At 40.1% G+C, this 25,788-nt stretch overlaps 1 protein-coding gene across 3 annotated transcripts in view; it reads right to left on the bottom strand.

Annotated features, from left to right (window-relative positions):
* The window catches only part of rapgef6 (Rap guanine nucleotide exchange factor (GEF) 6), a 121,143-nt gene extending 97,138 nt beyond the window's left edge, over positions 1 to 24,005 (bottom strand). For 2 of the 3 annotated variants that reach the window (XM_029520118.1, XM_029520119.1), the window contains exon 1: positions 23,744 to 24,005. In XM_029520118.1, the coding sequence (XP_029375978.1) occupies positions 23,744 to 23,818 (75 nt within the window). In that variant the 5' untranslated portion in view covers positions 23,819 to 24,005. Of the gene's footprint in view, positions 1 to 3,888; positions 4,710 to 23,743 lie in introns of those variants that run through there. The other variant, XM_029520120.1, reaches the window with a different exon arrangement.
* Between the last annotated feature and the right edge of the window lie 1,783 nt (positions 24,006 to 25,788).

Here is a 25,788-nt window from a genome sequence, read left to right as displayed (position 1 = left end):
GCTGTTATTTCTTTACTTGTGACTTTGCAGAATGGTGTATGTGCAGAACTTGAACACCAGAAAACTGTTTTCATATTCACTGGTTGAAGATGGGCAGTTTTTCTGCAATGACCTTAAATCTGAGTTTAGAAAATGCCTGTTTTAGCATAATTTTCTCACTTGCTTGGAAGCCTGTCAGTTCCAACATACATCTGATACAAATACAGCTCAACCTACAGCAACACCTCATATATATGGATTTACACTTTACTACATGACCCACAGTAATTCTTCCCCTCCTAACAAACACCCAGGAAGCCAACTGTCCCTATTTCATGTATTGATTACCGTGAAACAGGTTATCAATAGGTCCAGGCAGACAGATACCAGGATGTCTGAGGATGGAATCTCTCTTTGGTTACTTTACTCTGTGGTCTCCCCAAGAAAGAGCGGTCACGTCATCGCTACGACGCCCACACCAATCTCTCTCTGTGCCCTGAATGCATATGTACACTGCTTGGACATGAGGGTGGGGTGGCTGTGGGCTGGTATTTGGTTGTCTGTGAAAGGGAAGCAGGCTCTATATTTTGATGCTGTGGCGCCTCTGTCCCCAGTGATTCCCACGGCAGTCTGCTTTGTCTCAACATACAAAGGCAGTCACAACAAAACATCATTGATGCACTTGATTTGATTCATCCAACTATCAAAGCCAAGTCCTTTGTGTCATTAACCTCAAACCCATGTTGTCCCACTGTCCTGCCCTGCCCACCGACAGCACAGGGCAGCGGAGCAACCCTCAGCAGTGACTTCTGACCTTGGGCCTTAACTCCCTGGAGGCTCACGTAAAGACCTGATGACCCCATCTGTTATTAGGACGTCAAAAGCTCAGGAGAGACATCTACTATCTGGTCCAACCCATTACCAGCTGAGGCCACAGCATTTCAATTAAACTAATCTCAATTGCTAATTTTACCAGGTTCTGCCCTGAACTTTTTGACCAAATCTATACCTATTCTTAAATTTGCTAGAGGATATAATCTCAGTTGCAAGTGAGGGTGCTTACAATCGTCCCCCCCAAAAAACCCTCACTAACTTAACTGGCAAACTCTCACATAACTTGGAAGACGATATCAATTGATTGATTGATGTTACTTTCAGGTGGCGAGTGTGAGAGATTTTATTAGACACATAGTTCAAAGCATGCTAAGCAGAATCAACCAGTCAAAAGAAAAAAAGAAAAAAAACTTTCCTTCTGCACTCATAAATTAGTAAATATCCAAAAATTGGGTTTGTGGGACAAAATGAATGCGAATGATGGGGTCAGTGATTCATTGAGTTTGCCGTTTGTTCTCATGGATGACGTGTGTGACTCAGGTAGCCACAGTGCTACTGCCACCTCCTGGCAGAAACACTGTTAATCCTTGATGGCACTTGGTCCAACCAGTAGTACACATCCGCCTGATGTCATATTTAAATCAGATAAAATAGATATTTAATCCTCCGTTGTGGCTGAATCAATCCAGAGAGCAACAACGATGGAAAGAAAAATAATGATTTGAGATCAGTGTTTCTGATGACTGTCTGGTGCATTACTGTTGTCATGTAACCTGAACACAGACCTTTAAAATCTGACCATCTTCTTTTTATGCGCTTTCATTGTAAAAGCAGTTTTGTGTGAATTTGTTTCTAGAACTCACAAGTTTGATGGGTTACTGAGACTTTGGCATGTGGCTTACTAGAGTATGCCTCTTACTCATACATAATCAAGCTGTGGCAGCACAGAACTTGGATCAGTCATACAAAAGCATGTTGTAGCAGTACACCCACCCACTGCATTTCTCCCTTCCCCTTTGACAAGCAGCCAATGAACACATTGTTCCTGATATGCTAAGGCACTCCCACATTAGTCAGAAAAATCCAGGTACTGTTGTGCAAAAAAAAACCAAACTACAATTTAACCTCTGAAAACTGCTTTTTAAATTTCATGAATTAAGTACCAAATAAATAAACCAAACGTTGCAAAAAAACTTTTAAAGGTCAAAATCGTTCCACTGAATCTTTATGAAGATGGATTTTTCAGGAGGAATTGGCTCGACAACTCAGGCTGAGCAAGCCTTTGTTCAGAGTTCAGTCACCCCTCGTCCCACTGCCACCTCTGCCAGAATGTACAGTATGCTGGTTGGTGTGTCAGAGACACAGAGAAGATATTGTAGACAGATGGTACAACACGACCATTCAAACCTGCAGAACAAACAGCTTGGATAGCATTGTGCCTGTGAAGCTAGCCTTTAACATTTACAGTGATACTGAACTCCCAAAACCTCTGTGCAAACATTGTGCTGGACTATAGCATAATGACACAAACGGCTGAGGACTGGAACCTGGAACACCTTAGTGTATTCACAATATATAATATGTAGATTAAAAAAAAGAAAAACCTTACATCTTTGCATTTCAGTAAGAACATAAGGGAAATCCACATTTCAATCAAGGGATTAAAGGCTACAGTGAGTAAATATCTTAATCCGCAAAGATGATTATTATGAAATTAAAGCTTTGTAAGAAAACTTTCCTGAGTGATTCAGTATTCAGTAGTACAGCAATGATGTGATTTTACCCTTATATAGAGTGATTGCACAACTACAAAAGTACAGTGAAGTGAAAAAAGCACAATTAAAGAATTTACTTGTGGATTGTGGTGGATTAAGTAGGTTCAATATTAGAGCTATAAACTCAAGACATGACAGCTGCTCAGTTTGTGCATGTTTAGGTATGTAGACAAGTGAAAAAATGACACGAAAATCTTCATGCTTGACAAAATATTACACCTAAAATCTCAGCAGGACACTGGTGTTTCACCATCCAACAGAACTAGCCAATAGGCAGCCTGTGTTTCAAGACTCCAACACTAAATCCATTTCATAAGAGGCTTACTGTGAATTGCAGTGTGGTAATGCATGTATACACACACCACCAAATGGAAAAGCTCATCTTCAGGAAAGTCAGATTGTCATAGGTTGCATGAGATGGGGATTCAGCAAGACTGCTAACTACTGTACCATAAACCACAAAGAGTGAGGGTGGGTTGAGGGAATTATCGCTTTAAGCTAAGTGGTGACAAGCAACTGAGGGACCTGTGCTCCACCAGTATACTGTAACCACAGGACACACCATCAACTAAATGACAGAAGTTTGTCATGTCTGCCTCAGACTTTGGAAACCTTTAAAATAAATCCACACATCATCGTGTTGTGAACGTTTATGTAAATACAGCCTATAACTTTTTTTGAGATAAAAATCACTGATCAAAGCCAATGGATTGCAATACAACATGTGTATTGTCCTAAATCAAAGTTGGAAAGTTAGAAGTGAAAGCTACACATTTATTCTGAATAAAATGCATCTTGTCCAATACAGTACCAAAGCAGAACCACATGCAAGCTTGGTCATTGTTCACTATGTACATAACTGCATAATCTCCACTTAAAAGATCAAGGGAAAGCTTAACGTCAATCACAATCTAATTTATTAATCTTAACGCCTTAGTGGTTTGAACCTAAGGGCTTGCAGCATCAGCTATGATCCCTTGAACAGGGATCATGATCCTTGCAGCCAAGCTGAAAGGCAATCCTGCTCCACTGTGCTGAATGGCCTTATCACTGTCAGCGTCAGTGTGGCGTTTCAAGTGCACTGACACCACTTAAACCTTAAATCCCCCCCTTTTTGCTCAAAGATCAACCTCCTTTCCACTCCACAAAGGAGCTATTTTCAGGAACAAGCCCAGGTCAGAGAGGGGGACTAGAATCAGCTCAGACAACTTTTTTTGTCTCACTTTTTTTCACCACAGTGTGATCCTGAAGTGCTAAACACACAAGACCCCAATCATTTGGCAAAGCAGTGAACTGATACCTGCTGACGCAAAAATCCTGAAAGCCAGCACACTGCAAGTCCTGCATCCTTAGAGTTTCCGCGCTATGAGAACAGAGGAGCTGGGTTCATAAAAAGCCCAGTGACGGCAGTCGCGGTGCTGGTGGTGGAGTGGGTTATGGAAACAGCTAGGAGGAGGGAGAGAGAGCAGGGGGAGGCGACAGTCCTGACCAGAAAAGAGAAACTTGTACTTGACTCAGAATTGCACATGAACCTCACAGCTGAAGTTATAGTGTATGCTGCTTGTCTAACTCACCAGCAAAACATGTGGCATTCAATAAAATAACAGCCTTTAATAGAGTTTGACACGTTCTACAATTTTAATATAAATCATGTCCTCTTTAAACACAGATGCCAAAATTTGCAGAATGGCCACCACTTTGTACGGTAATTTCTAACTTAATACTGGGAAGTTCTGTTGCTTCTTCCCTCCCACTAGAACACGGCACAGAGCAAGTCTGGCCCAAAATTCGCCAGACCAGCTGCCATCTCACCACTCGCCAAACCAAACAGCCGCACACATACGCACAAAGACTCTGCCACACACAGAAATGGAAAATCTGATCATTGCTGCAGTTTTTTGTTTTTTTTTTTTGCTTAAATGAATGAAGTCGGCATAGGAATGCTCCATCTTTTTCTTTTTTTTTTTTACTTTCTGTGGCAGTGAGAAGAGGCATGTCATGAAAGCTTTGAATTTGCATTTTATGTTTTGCTATTTGCTTGCTTTTGTAGCATTGTGTATTTCAGTAGTGGCAGGGGTTGTTTGAATAGTTTCCCACTGCACAGCTAAAGATATCAAGTGGGTGTAAGTCATCTCTCTCTGTCTGTCAATGATTTTGTTGTTTGGCTAAAGGCTACATTGCAAAGCAAAAAAAAACAAACATTTCTAATGTTTTATTGATGCACCAATATATATATATATATATATATATATATATATATATATATATATATCACTATGATGATTATTACCACCATATCACTACTTGAGAAAGTAACACTGATGTATCTATCTTGTCCTCACTATTGGACTGTTTTTATGATTGTCTATTATGTTACATCAATATAAACATTTTGGAAGTCGTCGTTATCTGAATGTTTCATCTGTATTAATCATACTATACTTGCTGATGCTGGGTTTCAACAAATTCCAAACACATATTAAACAGTTGAGCAGTTGATTTGTTTCCTACTCCCTTCGGCTCCCTCTCATTATCCACTCATCCATCATTTCCTGCGGTTAACAGGGGAGCAGCCTGGACCTTTGTTAGACACGCTCATTTATTAACATTATACATTGATTCATTCTAACTATTCCAATTTGAGAAGTCCACACCTACAATTTGAAACCCATTTTTCTCTCAAGGTTTTGCTTCTCCATTGCTTCTCTCCATCTGTGTTAGCCTCAGGAATCAACAGACAGAGCTCAAAGCACTAAATGTTAAAGTATGAACACACAGGCCTGAGTTTTACTCCTGTTCCTCAGGTTGCTGCCAATGTTCAGCTGACAGGCAAAGTTGAAGGAAGGGCTGTTAAATTTAGGAATACACACACAAACATGGGAGATGTAAAGGTACAGAGTTGTTCCACCTCTCCAATTAAAGCAGCTGATGCACGCGCCCCCTTGTTAAAGCATGGCTGTTGCATACATGTTCTTAAAGCCAGAGGCTGTGTGATGAGATAACCGAGATATGGAACAGATCGTTGATCTCTTTCAGCAATCTGTTCAGACAGGCAGCTCTGCCACTCACACACTTACTGCTGCATCATAAACCAAAAGCACAACTATGCAGGGTAGCTCTGTGTTTTCAAACGATTTGTGAGTCTCCATAAGTATGAGACTGCTCTCAGACAAACTAAGAAGAACAAGTGTCTCACAGATGTGCTCACTAGTTTTAGCTAGCCTTGGAGACTTGAAGAATTAATTCTGTTTTGTTTTGTTTTTTTTTTTTTGTTCATGTGAGCCTCAGATGTTGGTGAAACCACTGAGGTCATGTACAAACCAGGTGAACCTGGAAGACATGGTTTCTCTGGTAAGTATAGAGCAGACATCAGCAAAAACTCTCTCTAACTTCAAACCAGAAATCTTCCATTAAGGCTTTCTTATAAATGGAGTGTTGGGGGCAGGAGAGCTGACATGATGATGAGGGATTTAGTGCAGATTGTGGCAAGTTAATCTGTTGAGTAGAAACTTGTCACTATAGATGTTAGACTATAATCTATAACTTTAATAAATGTTTGAAAGAGTGAGTTCATACAGGAGAAATTAAAATTAAATAAAATATTAAATCAACAACTATACTAAAAAAAATAAAATAAATCCAAGGTTGTGCCTCTGAGCAGGAACATGTGAGTATGTGCTGACATTCACAGAAGGCTTCAACACATTTACATGGAAAATGAAAACCGTAAATGTGAAGGTTAAATAACAACAGCGTAAGCAAACACACAACGTTATGACTTCAAGTTACACAATAAAACCTTATCCTCCCTGACACACACATACACCAACCACCCAAATTCCTGCCAGTGAATAGACTCTTATCTGCGTCAACATAACACAGTTAACAGTGGACTGACTGGCAAGAAGGATGTTTGACTGAGTCCACCAGCTTCAGATTGGGACACAGAAGCTGGCAGAAAAAGCGTTTCTCTAACTTACTTGACACTTTAGGGACTTGAACCTTTCTCAGGCCTTGGACAAATATAGTTCCTGCCTTCAAAAGCAGGCAAATGGAAAAAAAAAAAAAAAGACCATTGCAGTCCAGACCGCCCCCGTCTGAAACAAATCTAACCATGGTTCAAACCAGCTTTGGCATAAAATCGAGGAAAACAGAAAAACATGGAATCCAGAAGCTTCTAAAGCAAAACTAAGAAGAGTACATCAAACACATGCTAATAATTTGCACATGTCAGCACACAGGATTTCCACTTTTGGCCATTGAGCAGACCAACTGGAAGGGACTGACGTGTGACTGAAGTGCAGTGTGTCTCTGGCAAACTTAGACAAAAGATCAGATTTAAGTTGGAAGCAGGAGGAGAAACAGGATAACTGCTATGTTGCATGAGCTTCATAGGTTAGCAGCCAGTAATTAATGAAAAGGAGCTTATTTAAACCGCCATTGATTGTAGGGACAGTGCATTATAGAAACATTACGATATTGTTGTGACAACATAAAAAAATCATCCATCCTTTTTCCACAACACCATCATGTCAGTACACAAGCCAGTTTTGGATGGGAACAGGACTGTTGTCATGTTTCGATGGGAAAGATGTCTTGAGTTTGTCAGACAATCCCATCTAGTCAATATTGGGAAAAGGAGACAATGACCTACTAACCAATCAGGATGTACTTCTAATTGCTGTGCTGACCGCAGTATTTGTGTTGTTAGCTCCTTGAAATGAAACACATTTGAGCTTGCTCTTTGATGTAGTTTTGGATTGGGTTCAGGTTTTAAGTCCATGCATGACTCGAGTTAGAGAGTTCGGTGAGTTAGGAGAGTTAGGAGTTAGGAAAAGAGTTCATAGCTGCTATAATGTATGAAAAGATATGTTAAGACAATTCAGAAATGTAAGTGGGTGTGATGTGGTTAGTGTCATTGTTATTGTAAAATCATATATTTCAGATTATTTGGTGAGAAATTTCCGTTTAGTTAACGTCTTAGTCAAACAATATTCAATCAGCCTGTTTTGATTAGTCTGAAGTATTAGTGTGTGATGTGAGACAGACAGGCATAACAGATTACTGGAAGAATGACAGCTCAGTGGAGTTACCATAGAAAAACTAAACTTTGCATCATGTATATGAAACTGCCCTGCACTGTCATCACAATTTTTGTTAATGGTACATACTGTAAGTGATCATTGAGATCACTAAAACCTTTAACTGCCTCTAAAGATATGTGTGTGTAGAAGTTGTTTCCATATGGAGAGATCAATCTGTCTCCATCTGTTCTTCTGACTACTCAACTGCTCTGTCTGCTCACAGTTGCTGAGTCCCCCCTAGCTCCCATTACCTTTTTACTAGATGCACACCGTGAAATACTGCTGTTGAGTCTCATCTGACCCTTATCAGTGGACTGGACAGGGTGGGTACCTCGACCTCCAACTGAAAGCATACCAAGTCACTTCCTAAGTCATGTCCTCTGCCTTTATCATCAGGGGCTCGTGGAAAAAAGGGAAGGGGATTGATTGGTAACAAATTATATGAGTCAGGGGGGAATCAGCCTGAATTTGGAATCACATTTATTACTGGCTTTGAATTAATTCAGTCACTGGTGTCTTCTGAGAGAGAACAGCTTTTCACAGATCTGTTTGTGTTGCAATGCTGCAGTGTTTAAAAATTTCCTGTCAAATCTCTGCAAGACATTAGTAAACTCATTGATCTTTGCACTGCGTTTTTTTTTTCTTAACCATCCCAGGGCTACAAAGTTAGGGTTAGGGTTACAGTTAAATTCTGGCAAAAAGAGAGAGCAAACTCTTGTAAATCTCGAGTGCTTGTTCTGCAATCTATTGTACGAGGCTCCAGAAACCAATTAAAACAGTCACTAAGAAAAGTTTGTACATGTGCTTATGAATTAGAAAATACAAGCTAAAATGAATTAATGACAAGACTTTGAGTGCATAAACCTGAGTGTTAGGGTAATGTGATGTGATTTGGCCTAGTTTTATTTTCTCAGTGTCCTGTGGGAGTTAACGTAAATGTGTCAGATAATGTTCACATTTCGCAAGTCTCTGATAAGAGTCGGATGAAAGTTGGTAGCTCTCTCTGATAGAGGTGTGTGACAACTGTGGACTGAACCTGAAGGTTGAAAACCTCGGCCAAGAAAGTTAGATGGCTTTAAAACTGAGGCTAATGTGTTGCTAATGTTCTTTCTGGCATGAGGGTCATGTAATTAAGATGCAAGTAATTTGAGGTATACTAAACCCTCATGAAATGTATTTTCTTGTAACTCTAGTAATTACTTTTGGTGTAATCTTTGTAATTAACATCAGTACAGGTTTGTCATCTTATTTGTTTTCACAGGCCCGCAATTGCTTTCAGTAAACAGTGAAAGACCAACTGCTGTCCTTTTTACACATACATATATACTGAATCTGATACCTACATATTAAAGGCTGCAGCTATGTGATTCTGCTATATGTACAACCAGATGACAGAAAAAAGATTCCTCTGACCGAAGCAGTAACATCGATATATCACAGCCCTTTGTATGTCTGCAAAGCCTCAGCTTTAAAAGATAAGAAGAGTAGGTTTTCCAAAAAAAGTAAACTCAAACTTCCTTCGGGCTACTATTCAACTTCTGACCCCCAAATCAGCCCCTCACATGTCATTTCAAAATACTGAGCATTGCTGTAGAACTTAAATCATGGGGACTTAACTATCTCAGTCTCAACATCTATGTTAAACGCTCTTAAAATAAAACAAAATCCATGTGACAATACAGTTCAGTTTTCTGTAATGTACATCTAAACACCACAGCAAATGGATTTCACTTTGCAGTTTATAGCCTGGTGAGCTGCTTTTCTTGGTCATGTATTGGCTCCATGTTTGGATTCCTCATTCATTGTTTAATACAAAGGTTTGGTGAGGCGGACAGGAAGTTCAGGGAATCCAGCTGTCACATTCCCAGCATACCAGAGGTGAGCACTCAGCATTCTTCTTAAGCCTGTCAGCTAAGGAGTTGACCGAACAAGCAGACAAATGATCCGGAGAATGACTGCGCAAACACTTGTCAAAGACTGACCAGGATAATGTGTGTAGTGAACGGGTGTTTAATGTGTGACCTAGCAAGGACACAAGCAAGAAGTTAAACAAGGCATGGGTATTTGAATTTATATAAAATATCTGAGTCAAATAATTAGCAACTGGACAAGAGTGTGAATGCGACTGAGTGAAAAAGTAGCCTTGTGTTCCACTTATATTAACATCATTTTATCATCTGAAATTTTCTCAATATTTTGGGGTCATACATCAAACCAAGCCACTTATGGCTCTAGGCAACTATTTGTTCACTCCTCATCACTCTCAAACTATTCTACGTATTCCTGCTCTGATTGCTCAATCAAAACACACCCTCCAGGTACATAATGCTAAAAATCCATACAGGCTATTTACTGCCAGAATCATGTTCAAAATGATCCCTCAATAAATGATATTCCCACACATCCAATCCATTTGTACTGTAGATTTAAACAATGACAACGTGGAATAAAGTTATGTTTGTAATTTTTAGCCCAGCGTCATTTTTGTAAAAGGCCTGAGAAAATACAGTAAGGTTGGCTTGACGTCAACCTCTCAGATGGGAATGTTGTCAGTACAAGCCCTTGTAGCAAGAGACTTGTTTTCACTTCAAGGAAAGTCGTGTTATGATTTCTGACTTGCAGATGCAAAGGAGGCTTCACTTACAATCAATGAGGATCAGAGAATCTGTTTTGAATATTAAAACAAGCGGTAAGCTGCTGTGCTGTATGGCATATGTGTTGAGACAGAAGATGTATACAGACAGTAGACCACAAACAATAAATAAACAAATAACAAACTGAAAAAAAAAAAAAGATTTCATGACTTTGCATAAGAATGTTCAAACAATACTAGCAAAAGTATTTATATTTCTAAACTTCATTTGACTTTAAGGAGGCCAAATATGACTATTGACTCTTTTTACAATCAATCAAGATTATTTCCTTTTTTATTCAAACAAAAGGTCAGTGGTTTTGTTTAGAAAGGACAGAGGTGTCGGGGCAGAGGGCTGTCAGCATCCCAGGGTTTGTGTAGTGTTGTGGACAGTGACTCAGTGTTTCCACAGTGGGATCTGCCAAACAAGGGGCCACCCTCAACACTGCTTCTGTCAGCGCTCCAGATTGAATCGCACTCAATAGCAGCAGCTGGAAGCCACTCAGCTCTGAATGCACGCGGTGACACAAGCCTCAGCTAGTCAGGGTGGGAACTGATCCACCAGTTAGTGATTGATCCATAAACTCATAAACTCAGGATTTACATTCTCAGTCTGATGAAACAGATCAAACTTTCAGAAGGAAAAACGATTGTAACCCAAGAATGAGAGCCTGTGACAATGCAGGCTAACTGTCAGACAGCAGAAGCAGCAACAGATTAGGCTTCTGGCATCTGTAGGCAAACCTACTGGCTATGTCTATACAAAACTGGACTTTAATTTAAAGTATAGGTGTTAGAGCCCCTGGAAATGTAATTTTAAGGATTTTTCACATCTCATTACATACTGTATTTATAACTAAATGGGCAATAATCAATGTTAAGTGAATATGAATTGAAGAAATTGTGCTTATTTGATTCAGAGAAAGGCTTTGATTCAATCAGATGAACAAACTAAACTAAAAAGCAATGCTGCAAAGATTAATTGTTCAATTTAATAGTTATTCCAAACAATAACTGATAATGAAAATAATTGGTAATTGCAGCCCTGCTAAAATGTTTTCACAGTTCACTGAATCCAATTACGTGTTTTGCAAGCCGCCCACAAAAGGCATCGCACTTGAGTCCTTACTAGAGTTGTTCTTTTACTATGGATCAAGGTCAGAAACAGGCCTTAGCTGCTAATGATGTTCAGTCACACACAAGAATAACAGTAACTGAGCCAGAAGCACTTGGCATGAAAACCTTTCTTCGGTCCCAAGCTAAAAACATTATAAAATGAATACATACAGTCTTGTACAATGTATAACAGGTGTGCTTCGTTGTATAACCCTCTACCTATATTCTCTGCCAAGGACAATAAAGTGGCTTCCAGATACAACCATGAAAAATATCTGATCCAAAGGTAACACTGAGTCAAAGTAAAAGCTTTTTTTTGTTTTTTGGTGGGGTGGGGGTTATACTATATATAGTTTTGACTTCATCTGGTTAAGTCCCCAATAAAAACCTTGAACTGACAATGTCTGCACAAATAAGACACATTCAGAAACATTCTGATAGTATATCTGGAAATCTGAGCACATAAAATCATTTTCAAATATTTTCTGTAAGAGGATGGCTGATCTGTATTGGTAATTAAATCACTTCATATTGTATCAGTTTGTACTCATCTTCGCATAACTCAAGTAACTCATGCTCAAGCTTTAGCCTTCAAAGTCCTGACTCATCTCAACAAACTGCATATCAGTGTCAAGGGCTCCCATCTCTAGAGAGAGCTTTTGCAGAAACCCCTGCCTATTATTTTTCTCCTCACAGGCAAAATAGAGGCAGCTACAAGTTTAAAAAAAGGCAGCGCTTCAGTTTGTTTTCCAGGTAGGTCCTTCGTGTAGTTTCACTGCTTAGCTACCGTAAGGAATGCTGCTGCTGCAGACTGTAGCCCGGTCTCTGAGGGATTTACTGGGTTGGATGTTTAAACCTACGTACTGAGTGTGCGCCCCTGAACCTTACACACAATGAAAACATGTTTTATGACTGCGGAAACAAAGAAAAGAATTCAAAATCATGAAGGTCAAAAATGCAAAGCCGAGAGGCCACATATGTAAAACTCTGAAATTATTACTTTAACTCCAACATTAGGAGTCATTACTTTGTGCTACAGCTGCATGATAAATCAAAATGCAATCAAAGTAACAATATGGCGAAGTGCAATGCCAAAAAGCAGCTGCTGTCGCTTATTTACTGCTAACGTGTTACAAAATTGTTGTACATTGATAACATCATCAGCAACAAAATCATATTTCCCAGACATAAGGGAACATGTTTGTTTAGTATAAGCCCAAACAAAAATCAATTAACAACGCAAAAACAATAATGGCAACTGAAAGGACAATTCACATCGCCAACAATAAATCTGTCAAAAATAATTAAAAACTACAAGAAGCCTGATCAAGACATCTACACTGCAAGAAATCCAACCAGCTGTTTGAGATTATCAATTGGTTAGGTGATTAATGAGGTGCCTCAAACAGCACGACAATCAGTGTGGCAGAAATCAACTCAATTGTGCAATTAGTTTGGGTCAAAAGGGGGTAAAAATCAGGTTGAAACCATTTAGTGGCTGGCAAGCTTGAAAGTAACGACGACAGGAAGGAAAGATAGAAGGAAGAAAGGGGGAGCATCTTATACACCAAAGATTTGAAGAACTGTGTATAAAACCCGTTATACCACTATAAATAAGACTCTTTAAAACACCACAGTGAGATTTTAGATAGCAGACTTATATATCATACACTTATACTTCATATACTTACGATAGCATTATGGGGTCAAATGTATGATGTATAGCACAACAGCATCTCTCCTTTACACATATATTGGCAGAACAACAATGCTCTTACTCACGAGTTAAGGCACTATTTCCCCTTGGACAAGCAGAGGCTTTAGTTTGATTTATCATCACCAATAAAAATACAACACGTCATCATGATACTGATATCAGTCTAGGTAATATCATACAACCCAAGACTTATTCTCAAATGCACCTTTTTTGTCGGCAAGGGCAGTGTAACATGACAGCCAAGTTGTGGTTGGCAGGGGAAAGGGAGTCGTGAATGTGGTGTAAATCAACACTGCTTTGACGTAAATGGGAAATCTCATTCGGATTCTGTTAGTTCCTTAAACAGTGCCATTTTGAATTAACGGGAGATGGGATCCTTTCTGCAGAGCCTGATAGAAAGCTTTCCAAAATATAGTCTTCAAGGTTTTCCTGCAGAGCAGCACAGTTAATCTGCTGGAAGGAATCTCACAGCTAACATCGACCAGGCCTCTGTGGGCTCAACGGTCAGGAGGTTATTTGCGGCTCTGTCTGCAGCAGTGTCCTGGAGAAGGTTTTTCTGCAACCTCTCTCCAATTTAAAACTGCACACGCAGCATTTATTTTCACCACAGACAGAAAATGAAAAACCTTTCAATTCCACAAACTGTAAATACTTTAATATACCTTTACAAGATGCTGACAGCATTATCTACAGCTCATAAAAAGTACCAGGATGTGTAGGACATCAAGCTATCAAATTTGAATTAATTCCATAAAAAGAACATTAGGTGAAATTACCATCATGTTAAAAATAAAAATTACCTCAGAAAATCATCTGAAAATGAATAAATAATTAAAAGATTAAATTGAATTCAAGTGGAAGCATGACTTCTGCATGACAGAGCATGAGATCTTTTTCTTGTGAAATCCTTTCTTCTAATGTCATTTGAAAAAAAAAAAAATACACTTACTGAGCACTGCATCAAGATTTATTCCTCATAGGTAATTTCCCACAGTCATATAATATTTCTACAAAAACAGTGCATTTTTTGAAATTCTGTAACGTTGCCATTTATACCAGAAAACACATCACACACACAACAGCCAAATTCATATATAGTCAACCACAATCAGTTAATGACATTCACACACAGACACACAGCTGGAAGCATCTGCTGCTTTCTTTTTCTGTTACACATTCCAGACCAGCTTTGCAAGGTCATAAAACTGCTTTAATAAGAGAACTGCAGCAACAGGTTCTGATACAGGCTGCCTTGACCTACATCTGCTCAGACAGAGCCAAGAGCCAGGACCCTCTGGTACCGCACCATGTCAGTGTTTGGGTCAATTGACTGGATATTAATCACCTAGCTCAAAAATAACCAATCTAAACATCAACTCAATGCACTTGTAAGACCCTTCAGAATTACATTATAGAGAGAGGATCAACAATCAGTTCCATTTGGTTTTCAGGAAAGTTCTCAAAATCCTGTAATCCTACTTTCCACAGAAAGCCCATTTTACTTTAAAAATTAATACTGCAAGATGCTAAACTCTAGTTTTCAACCAAAGGTTTTCAAAAACACTTTCAATATATTATCAAGTTGAATTTGCACGATTATATGTCATCAGGTTGTACAGCAACTTGATGAGCTTTCCGAATTTGAGACATGTTAAGCGTTGTGTTAAAGCAGATAGTGATGCTGAAAACATGAAGGTTACCCCGACGCTGGGTGACTGAACTATGCAAGGTGAGCCCACCTGTAGCTTCAGTCCACACTGTCACCAAACAAAACAGATCAGAGCTACCTATATCCACCTCTTCACGCCCGTTGTCCAGTGGGGAATGTAGCTACTGTGCACAGTGCACAACACAACACGCACACGCAGTGACACACTGCATGTTTGCGCTTTCACACAAAGGCAAACATGCGAGCACACTGGGGACCATGGGCCGCTGGGCTGAGGTCGGTGATGCCCACAGGAAACGCTGACGTGTTTACATTCAAACAAAGCCCAGCTGGTGTTGTGGGCCGTGATGTGAATGAGGGACTTCAAAAACCGGTTTTACAGACTCACACTCCTAACAATTCACCAATTGAAACTGACAAGCTCATCATGAAAAGTTTACATTTTCAGTGCGAGTTAGAATGAAAAAATAAAGTCAAGTAACCGAAAATGCCCAAAAGTCTGTTCAGGGGAAGTCCTTTTATTACTGTCCATTTAAGAGAAAGCTGTTTTTTGCTTGCTCTGTGAAATGCTACAATTGTTCAATATTTACACACACACACACACACACATATATATATATTTTTCACTCCTCAATCTTGGAATTAGCTTATTTGCACAAAACACAAAGCCCATCTGGACAAGCTCACTTCTTGACTGCCCAGTGAAATGTTATGGGATTGCCAAAATTACTACATACAGTCCGTGTAGCACATAAATGGGTGTACCAAAGTTCATGCAGGAAAAGTCAGTAATTATAATGTCTAGAATGTAAATGTCACTAAATAAGAATAGAAAAATGTCATCCTAACAGTTTTAAAGTTAGATCACCACAATTACTGAAATTTGTCCTTGGGGACCAAGAAGTTGTGCTACAGATGTAGAGCTATCAAATAGGTATGAAAATATTTCACTGATTTAGTTAAAACTTCAACCTGTAGGTGGTGTGAGATGAAACAACAACAGTAATAAAAGTGTAATTTTCAAAGAATTTTGAATTAAAAAAAAAAGATAAAATGCCACAGCACAGCACTCCATTCAGCTGTCCTTGAAATGTTTGGATCAAAGTGGAGGAACAACTGACGGTGTAGTCATAGCTGCTAACATGCAAAAAACAGTCAAACAACATCCTGTTGTTCTGTGTTCTGCCTGAGTATCAACTTTGCCTTGAACTGCAGAAACTCTTTCCCATCAACTGACAGATTCACATGAGTGTCATATTTTCATGAGCTCCAGTTTCATAATGAGTAAACTGATACTGCTGTGGAATCAATATCCCTTACATGTCCCACCTGAAAAGGATTTGCCAACTGCTCTATTTCCAATTAAGGTATTAATATGTCATTGAATAACACAGGTGGGTCACACTTTGCATTCAGTCTTTCAGATGACACAAATTTCCCCGTCTTTCTTGGCTCATGTAATAAATTGTTATTTTTAATGGGTTGCAGAGCGTTTTAAAATGTCCTCATGTTCCCCTTGTGCTGTTTCTCAGACTTCTACATGCAACTGAAATATACATTGTGGGGACTGTTGTCACCAGTCTTGGAAACCAACGACCACAAACCATAGAGCAGATACGACGAAGAACTCCCTCACTAGAACTTGAGTCATTGCAGTTTGGTGTTTTTTGTTTTTTTCTCTCTCTCTCTCTCTCTCTCATCTGTCTGCTTCGCAGCCCACAGGCCCTTCAGTGGAGTTAGGAGAGACCTTTATTGGACCCACAAGGGCAGCTTTCAGTGGCCCGGGTCAGAGGAAGGCTGTGTTTATTCACCCATTTCAACACAAACGCACACACAAACACACTGTCTTCCACTGTGGCCCCTCTCTACGTTTATCTCTCACAGACTCCTCTGTATCCTTTTAATTTAAGACACTCTCTCAGTCGTGCAGTTTGTTGGCACATTTAGGTTTGTTGATGTTGTTCCTGGCAGGTGTGAGAGTGTTTGGTGTGTGTACAGTAGATGTGCACACATTTACGTCATTCTTTTTCAGCCAGAGCTTGAGGAAGGTTGGAGAGGTCTCCTACATTTGGTCAGAAACAATGAAATTGACCTGCATAGGATGTTGGCAGTACCAGACAGCTGCACTGTAGGGTAATACCGGACCCTCAAATCATGACGGATTGGGTCTCTCAAAAAACATCAAGGTCAGGAAATCAATGTCTAATTTTTTTACTGCGAGTAAATGAGATAACACTTGAAGACAGCCTTTTCTGCCTAATTTCTGTTCCTCAAAGGGCTTCCCCTTCTCAGTACTCATATTAGAGAAAGGACATGTTCCATATTGCAATGCACCAATCTGCTGCTCTCCCTGTCAACACCTTAAGAGGCCTGATGAAACAAATAAACTTGTAGGGTATTAAATTTCTCCAAAAGATTTTGGCTGACCACTGACTCATGGTTTTTATTGTAATGGTTGATGTTTTAGAGAAAAACTTGACATTTCTGTTTTCAGGAGCTTGTGTATCCGATCTTTGGCATCATAACCAGAACCAAAAGATGAGACCAAACACAGCCTGCATGAAAAAAAAAAATCATAGCTTCCTGACTCTGCCAAACAAAAAAGGAAAATTAGAAAGAGTTGGTCCTAACGCAACTTCTACCACAAAACAATGGAGCAGCATCTGGCAATACAATGAATCTGCCAATCAAATTAAACTATGCCAGCATTTCCAGTAAAATACTTTCTAACAAGAGCAGCATGACATCATGATTGTTAAAACAAAGAGCTAAAGTAAAATGACGGTAGTCATGATTTTTTTCAGACCCCAAAACTCAATGACTTAGAGTTTATTTTTTTCAAATATGATGTGTATGTGCACCCTTTTTGTTGCTCGGAGAGAGCCGTGTGAAATCTGATAGAAAACGTGATTTCACATGAGGCTGCATCAGCTGTTCCCCCCTTCCTCCAACCAAGCTGCCAGCATTGGATTTGCATTGTGGGTAATAAAAGGCCTAAGGCTGTTGACATGAAAGAAGAACAAAGGGAGAAAACAGAGTTGGAGTGTAACGCAGTGTTTGAAAAATAACAAAATTCATGGATGGATTATTAAAACTAGACTCATATCATATATGTTATACATCATCATCATAAATTCTCTTTCTAGTCGTGTCACTCTGACATGGTTTTTGAACAAGCATTTACAAACAAACACAACAAAACACGTTTTGCCATCACAGTGTAAATGATTTTTTAACATGACTATGGATAATAAATGACTTTCTCTCAATGGCGACAAAATGGCTTTTCCTCATGAACAGGGTTTTAGTGTTTCATGGTGTGTTTTTGGTCATTTTTTAAGCACACAGTCACACTCACCAAATTCAGTTATTGCTTCTGCCTTGTGTAAGCTCTCTGGGGTTTCATGTGAAATCTCAGCAGTGCTTTCATCTGTATCCTACTCTCGCTCTCTTTGCTGGCTGTCCCCACACACACACACACACTCACACTCACACTCACACTCACACTCACACTCACACACACTCACACACACTCACACACACTCACACACACTCACACACACACTCACACACTCACACACACACACACACACACACACACACACACACACCTCTCTACCTTCCTACAATAACGTCTTTTCTATTTTGTCTTTCTATGTTTCTCTCAGACTTTAGCTCTGTTTGTTTCATTCAAGTCTTTCTTTTAATAATCTGCAGCTTTTTCCTCTATTCACATATCAAAGCTCCCTCATTTTTAATATCCGAACCAGCTCTGTGTATTTTACTCTCTCACTACTGATGGCTTGTTTGTCTTGCTGGTTAGTGATCAGCTAGTTACTGTGGTTAAAACTGTGCCACTGAGACAGAAAGTGCCACCATGCTAGTTTCACATCAACAGCTGCCTGAGCCGCAGGTCACCTGTGTAGGTGAGAAACAAACAACACCAACTGACTGTGAGAAATCCTTCCAACTGGAGCTGACGTTCTCAAGAGGCTTTACCACAAATTAAAGTTAAACTTGAGACCCACGTTAAAAAAAATATTAAAAGAGACGATGAAGTCTGCTGTATATGATTTTTAGCAATATTTTTACTTCAGAGGATTAATATATCTCCTGAGACTCCCATTTAATGTATCTGAGCTCAGATAATGCAAAAAAGCAGTAAGGTAAAAATATGGCAGTTCTGAATGCCTAAATACATCACAAGCACCATTAAGGATTTCTACTTTCATACAATCATTCCCAGTCTACACAATACCAATAAACATTATAAGTTCACTATAAACAGCTTTGAATGGTGAGATTTCTGTCATTGAAAATGTACTTTTGGTGATGTCACACAGTCTGTTTTTGCCCGACCAATTCCATCACTGCTAAGAAGTTAAAGACACGCTGAAGTATCACAAGTGCCCCACAGGTGTCCACTGGACATCGGAGAGGAGCCCTTGGGCCTCGGCTCAGTCACCACTGGTGTCTAACTGGTTTTCACCCAGACTGTGATCAAACATTCATATTTGCTCACATTGTCAGGAACTGTTTACACATGGAAAACACTTTAGAGGGTTTGGGTGGATCTAACTACAGCCATTTCTCTTTTTTCATAGTATTTTATAAGACCAACACCATTACACTGCAAGAAACCTGACAGACAGCTAGCCATAGTTTTTGGAGAAAATGCCTGTTTTATCATCACTAGTGTGTCTTCATTCCCACCTTCATCGGACACAGCAGACCTTCCCTGTATGTGTGTGTGTATCACTGACATAAAATGCAGTGGGAGGTATTTAAGGTATCCTGTACCAACAACACAATGACGCCCTGGGCAACATTGGAGACAGGTGAAGTAATGCTGAAAGGAGGAAACAGAAGACAAGTAGACTGAGCTGAGCACACATGCATTCAGGTTTATGTGCAGACTTTGTACAGAAACATACAGATCAGCTATACCAGCCTGTGACAACACACACGTTCATGTTGTCTGCTGTGACCTACATCTTCTTCCTTAAGCAGCTAATCCCGGGGCAAAACACCTCAAGGCTTCAGTGTTCAGTGTTTTTCCTTTTTTAAAAGGAGGAACGCACTTGTCAAGTAAAAGTTCATTTTTAAGCTTTAAGATGCTAGATAGATTGTTAAGTAAACTGCCAATAGTGCTTGCAGAATTGGCTAAAAAGAAGAAAATATCCAAAAAACCAAGTTGTCTCAACATCTATCTATTATTATCTCCTGGCAGAGCCTCTCGTTTTTTCATTCAGTAGTGAATTACTGTAACACAATGGCCACATATGAATGTACAACACTCTGGACAATGAGATGATGATTGGAAACAGAGAAAGTTTAAGAGTGATTAATCAGGTCTGTGGTGACCATTATTCAACCTGTGCAGAAACAAGTGTGAGCCAAAGGCCGCTTAGGGGAGGAAACCAACAAAATGATGCTTCTGTGCTGACTGTGTGCAGATGGAACCAAAAAGACAGGAACCTGGGCAACTGGCTCACACTTTGAAAAAGAAAAAAAAATACACCATCTGTATTATCCTTTAGCTGTAATCTGGTGAGCTGTGTCAGCATTCAGAAAACCACCCTCTTTGGTAACTTCTGCTGAGACACACGGAGCCTCTATTAAAACGTTTGCTTGCTCTCCAAGAACACACCATCGACCACACACTGGTCTCTATCTCCTGCTCCGCTCTCCTCTACAGCCCAGATCCTTGCTTAAAAAGCTTGGAGTCACCACTTAAGTCTAAGGGTCCTTCTTCTCCCCTCTCACTTGCTCTTTCCTGAGGGAGTTCTGGGGTTTTTGTGATGGTTGGAATTCCCATAAATGTCCGATATGTACTGGGTGCTGCAAAAACCGCCATAAATCACCCAATGTGATTTGTTGCCTGCTACTGCCAGGGCATCTGGATGGCACTCAGATAGATAGGCAGGGAGGGAAGAGGCAGATGGAAAAATGAGGATACTGGGAAAGGTTGACGGGGCATAAAAGCTGCTGTGGGAGAGATTAATAAATGGAGCCAAACATCTGCACAGGAGACACATGTACCTACAGCTTGTCTAAAACTTTTCCATCTAACAAATTTTGCTGATGGGCTCAAGTGTAAAAACTCTCACTGAAGGCCGACTGTGGAAACAACTCACCTGATTTGACCAAAATCTTATATAAAAAAAAAATATATATATATATATATATATATATATAAATATAATAAATATATATAAAAATAATAATAAATATATATATAAATATAATAAATATATATAATAAAAATAATAAATATATATAAATAATAAAAAATCTACACCACATATGACTTCCTTGGATATTTTTAATAATAGTTAAAAGACATTTTCTAGAGAGTAAATGGTCTTCAAATTGCTTGCTGTGTTCTTTGTCTGTTCACCTGTGTGAAATGTGAAGATATATAGTTCATGACAAAGAATAGAAGCAAATCCAAGCTAATGAAAAAGCAGGTGTACGAAATCTTTGGTTTAAAAATGATGAATGAACCAAGTCAAATTTGTCAATTAACTAATTGTTTCCTCTATGAATTACCATGGAATCAGTATTTTCCCTGAATACATCTTATTTCCTAAATAATGAGACCATGTTAACTGTACACTGTCTATCCATCCACCCAACATATCCCAGCTGACATTGGGTAAGGTGGGGTTCACCGTGGAAAGGTCGCCACTCCACAAGACCAACATATAGAGACATACAGAGACAAAACAAACAAAAAGGAGCAACCATTCACCCTCAAACACAGGCCCACGGGGAATTTAAAACCTAAACGTGTCTTTAGACTGCAGGAGGAAGCTGGACTATGTGACGGAAAACCACATCGGCACAGGGAATCCAACTCAGAAACCTCTTGCTGTGTGGTGATGGTCTTCAGTTCCGTGCCACCCCAGTCACTATTAATGGGTAATATCTGCCAACGAGAACCTATAAACCTCAAATTGTCCATATTAACATAATTAGTATATACAAAGCGTAAAAATGACAATTTCCCACTTTAGAAAGATCTGTGTCCGGATTTATGAGGCAATGACACAGGAACATCAATCCCCTCAATTAATTCTCCACCACAAAGCAAATAAGCAATATCTCCAAAAATGTAAAACCGTTGCTTCTCTAATTTCACATCACTTTGGTGTTCTGTGCCAACTTCACTCCATCCAGCTGTATTGAACTGTGAACTACAAAAAGTCCCTAAAAAGCCATTTGAGAAGAAACTCCTTCCTCTTTACAGGTGGATCTGTAAAAGGTTTCAGCTGAAGAGTCAACGGCCAAATCTGTATCTGGAGGCCACACATCGCTGGACTCATAAACAGGTCCAGACTTATTAAGAAACCTACAGCTGGTGGTGCAGCAGAACACTACACAACCGAGGCAGAAAATATCCACAACTACAGCCATGATCAAACACTGAAGTGAAGACAACAGCTCATAAATGTTTATTATTAAAGGAGAATCTAAATACGAAAAAATGTCTTAATATCTTTTAGCGTTCTCTTGCATCATCATGTTCATTACCTTTACTGGATTTTTAGGGTCTTCGAGGAAGGTTTAAAGGTTCATTAGGACCTCGAATTTGCTGGGTGTTATTAACTTCATCTGACAGTGCGGTAAAAATGATAAGTCACTTTTGATTTATTGAGCAACTGCTGGATATTTCAGTCATCTAAGAGTTGTGATTTCCTGAGTGGGGGTGGGGAGGGCTGGCTTTATGAACTTGTCTGTCTAATACCAGGTGCCTAATGCTTAGTGAGAGCTACATCAAGACTCTCTGTATCTTCATGAATTATGAATAACTGCCTGGAAACATTTCACTTTGTTTGTCTTCACCTCTGCTGTATTAATGGGTTTACTTCTAGAGAGTCGGGAAGTGCACCACTGTCCATGTAAAGGGGTGGAAGCATTTACAGGTGTTTTCCACCGAATTCAGGAGCATTTCGTTATATTATCAAAGTGCTCACCTGCCAAATCACAGATCTGTGTTACCGCTGTGACTGTGCTGTATACCTGTGGGCCACACAGTTTTTATGGTTGACTGAAGTGCACACAACCCACTGTGACTGTGTGAATGAGGCTTTCTGCCTCCCATACACCCACAAACAAACAGAGGATCAGACCATGAGAAGGGGCCCATTCAAAAGCATTGGGAAAAGCTGAAACCTGGCTTTTTTTAAGCTTTTTTTTTTTTTTTTGGAGGGGGGGTTACACTAACAGTGTGCTGAAAACAGCTTACACTTGAAAACTATCAGCGGCAGCTGAACATGGAAAGGAGTATGTTGTGAGCCATTTTCGGGGTAGATGGCGAACTGAAGCAGTGGCTGTTTCCACAGCTTTGTGCAGGGAGGAGGCAGAGACAGGCAGGAAAGACGTGACAGCAGCGGTGATTACATTTAACCGGCCTCATTCAAAACTTGACTTTACACTATTTATCTCCCCAGCTTTGGCCTGAGGCCTCTGATGGGAAGCTGTGACGCCATGCTGGGTTTCAGGCCCAGAATGCTTTGCAGTGCGGGAAGACCACCATAAGCTGCAGGTCCTGGGGCTTCAGTCCCTTATATGACACTGAAGGGTCCTGACAACATTTTACTCTTCTTTAATTCAACATTTCAAAGTCTCCTGAGACTCATTTTTAACTGGGGCCCCTGAAGTCCAACCAGGGACCCTCTAAAGTCCCTGCACCCCAGTTTGGGTACCAAAGATACACTTAGTCCTGTATGGTTTTACATGTTTTTTCCATTTGAGTGTCATTTCTGCAGCCTCTTTCTTCTATTTTCTATAATTCAATGCAGTATTGAGCCAGTAACTCCCGCTGAAGAGTCCGCTGAGCGTGTTTTAAAGACAGCTAAGGAGAAGCAACACTTTGATTCGTGCTAACATTAGCCGAGCTATGCTAATTAACGACACGATAGTTTTGTTTACCTCCGCCGTCCGCAGCGAGGGCGGTTTCTTCAAAGCCAGTTTGAAAGAAGTTTCCATGGCTCCGGTCATTTTCATAACTTCGGCTCAAATCCACACACACGACTTTCACTTCCTCTTCGGATGATCTCACGGCTCCTAGCTGCTCTGTAGCCGATCCGGGGCTGAACTGAACTCACATCCCCGCCGGTCCCGTCCCCGCCGAGTCGAGCATGGATGGACTTTACTCCCAAACGGAGCTGCTACTTCTTTCCAGGAGATTGAAAAAAAAAAAAAACAAAACAAACAAACAAAAAACACAACTCCAACTGCTACGGAAAAACAGAACACGGGTAACACACGGAGTTAGACCTGCGGCACCTCCTGAGCTGAAGTGTGGGCATCTTTCGGGGAAAGCTCCGGCTCCAGGAGTTCAGATTTCGATCCCACCTCCTTCAGAGCCGAGGAGGAGCGGAGAGTTGACGACATCTGCCTCTGAGCTCAGGAGGCGTTCAGGGCCCGCTCGGGACAGGACGGACGCAGCAACGTTACGAGTTGGAGGTGCCTGGAAACGGGAGGGAAAGATTCAGTTTGTGGACACTGACAGAGAAACACGCTCCCAAAGTGATTCATGTGGTTTTAATCTGTTTAAATGAAGACAGAGCTGCCATTCTGAGTAAGGAGATGGCTTATTTTATAAAAGATTCTCATTAAAACTTAACTGTTGTAGTTTGACAAAACGACCTTAGGTCCACTTCACTGACATTTTCCTGAACTCTCCATAAGCTGAAGTCTCTTCAGGCGACACAGAGACAAAAGTGTTAGGCTTTTACTTTATTTCAACTTTAGATGACGTTTTCTGATGAAGACTATGTCAGTTGATTGCACAAGAGCAACATGAATGTCATTATTATGTTAACTGCCGCAAGACAACAAACAAACAAACAAACAAATAAATAAATAATCAAATAAATAAATAAATAAATACTTGATCTTTATTTCTCTAAAGTTGCAAGCGTAATAGTATGTCACACTTACGAGGTTGGAAACGGGGCTTTAAACGCATCACGGGTCCTCCCTCTAACTTGTGACCGTGAACGCACCCACGGACGGCTGCAGCCCGGACCGGTCCGTGTCCCGGATGGACCTCCAACCACAATCCTGTCTGTTTCACGCTTTTTAAAAAGTAAAGCGCATTTTAAAACAACAGCTGCCCTGCGCACTTTTTTTTTTTTTTTTTTGGTTTATTTAAATTCAATTAAACTTCACTTTGCAGTCAGCTGTAGTCATGTCCCCTGTCTGTCTACAGCCACACAGCTGAGGGACAGTGTGGACACAGTGATGGACAGTCAGAGGGGACAGTCATGTTTTCTGTCAGTCCGGACACTCCTTTCCTTATTACGTAACTGCGGTGTGTGCGTTCGTTTCGTTACGCCTCCTGCTCCGCCGGCGGAGCGGGACGGGGCGGGGTCAGCATCAGAGGGGTAAATTGAAAAGGTGGCTCAAATGTGTGATCCAGATGGTGAAAATTAAACGTCAGCCTGCCTCCGGTGTCAACAAAAGCGCCATTCTTATATAGACTCTAGGCCAATTTATGACTACTTTCCCCTCTGTGGAAGAAATAATGCGATTTTACAGTAATGGAGGTCAAATATTCTGCAAATGAAATTAAAAATATCTGAATGAATCTTAATTTGGAGGGAAAAAAAGGGAAAGAAAAGTTCCCAACTGGGATAGGCACAAAGCTGAAAACCAGATCACACATGACAATTATACAATCTGAGGATAGTTTATTTAGTGTTTGTGGGAAAAGAGAGGAGAAACCACAGCTGCTAATCTGAGATGTGACAGAAGAGCCCGGAGCTGCTCAGGCCTTTGGCTTCACTTTCAGCTGCTTTCTAATGTAGCTTCAATGTCATTTCTTCTCAATGGTTGGTATGAAATTCCTGTATCTGAGTTATAGTTCATGGATCGCTGGTTTTGGGACATTCACACATTAAGCATTTAACTTGTCCTCCCTTTTCTTTTGATTCAGTGACAAGACATTCCCACGGAGACATAAATTCTCA

This window comes from Echeneis naucrates, chromosome 14 (assembly GCF_900963305.1).
Source record: "Echeneis naucrates chromosome 14, fEcheNa1.1, whole genome shotgun sequence".
In the NCBI taxonomy this organism is placed as follows: Eukaryota; Metazoa; Chordata; class Actinopteri; order Carangiformes; family Echeneidae; genus Echeneis; species Echeneis naucrates.
Note: the sequence above shows the minus strand (reverse complement) of the source record. Positions and strands in the feature narration are given on the sequence as shown.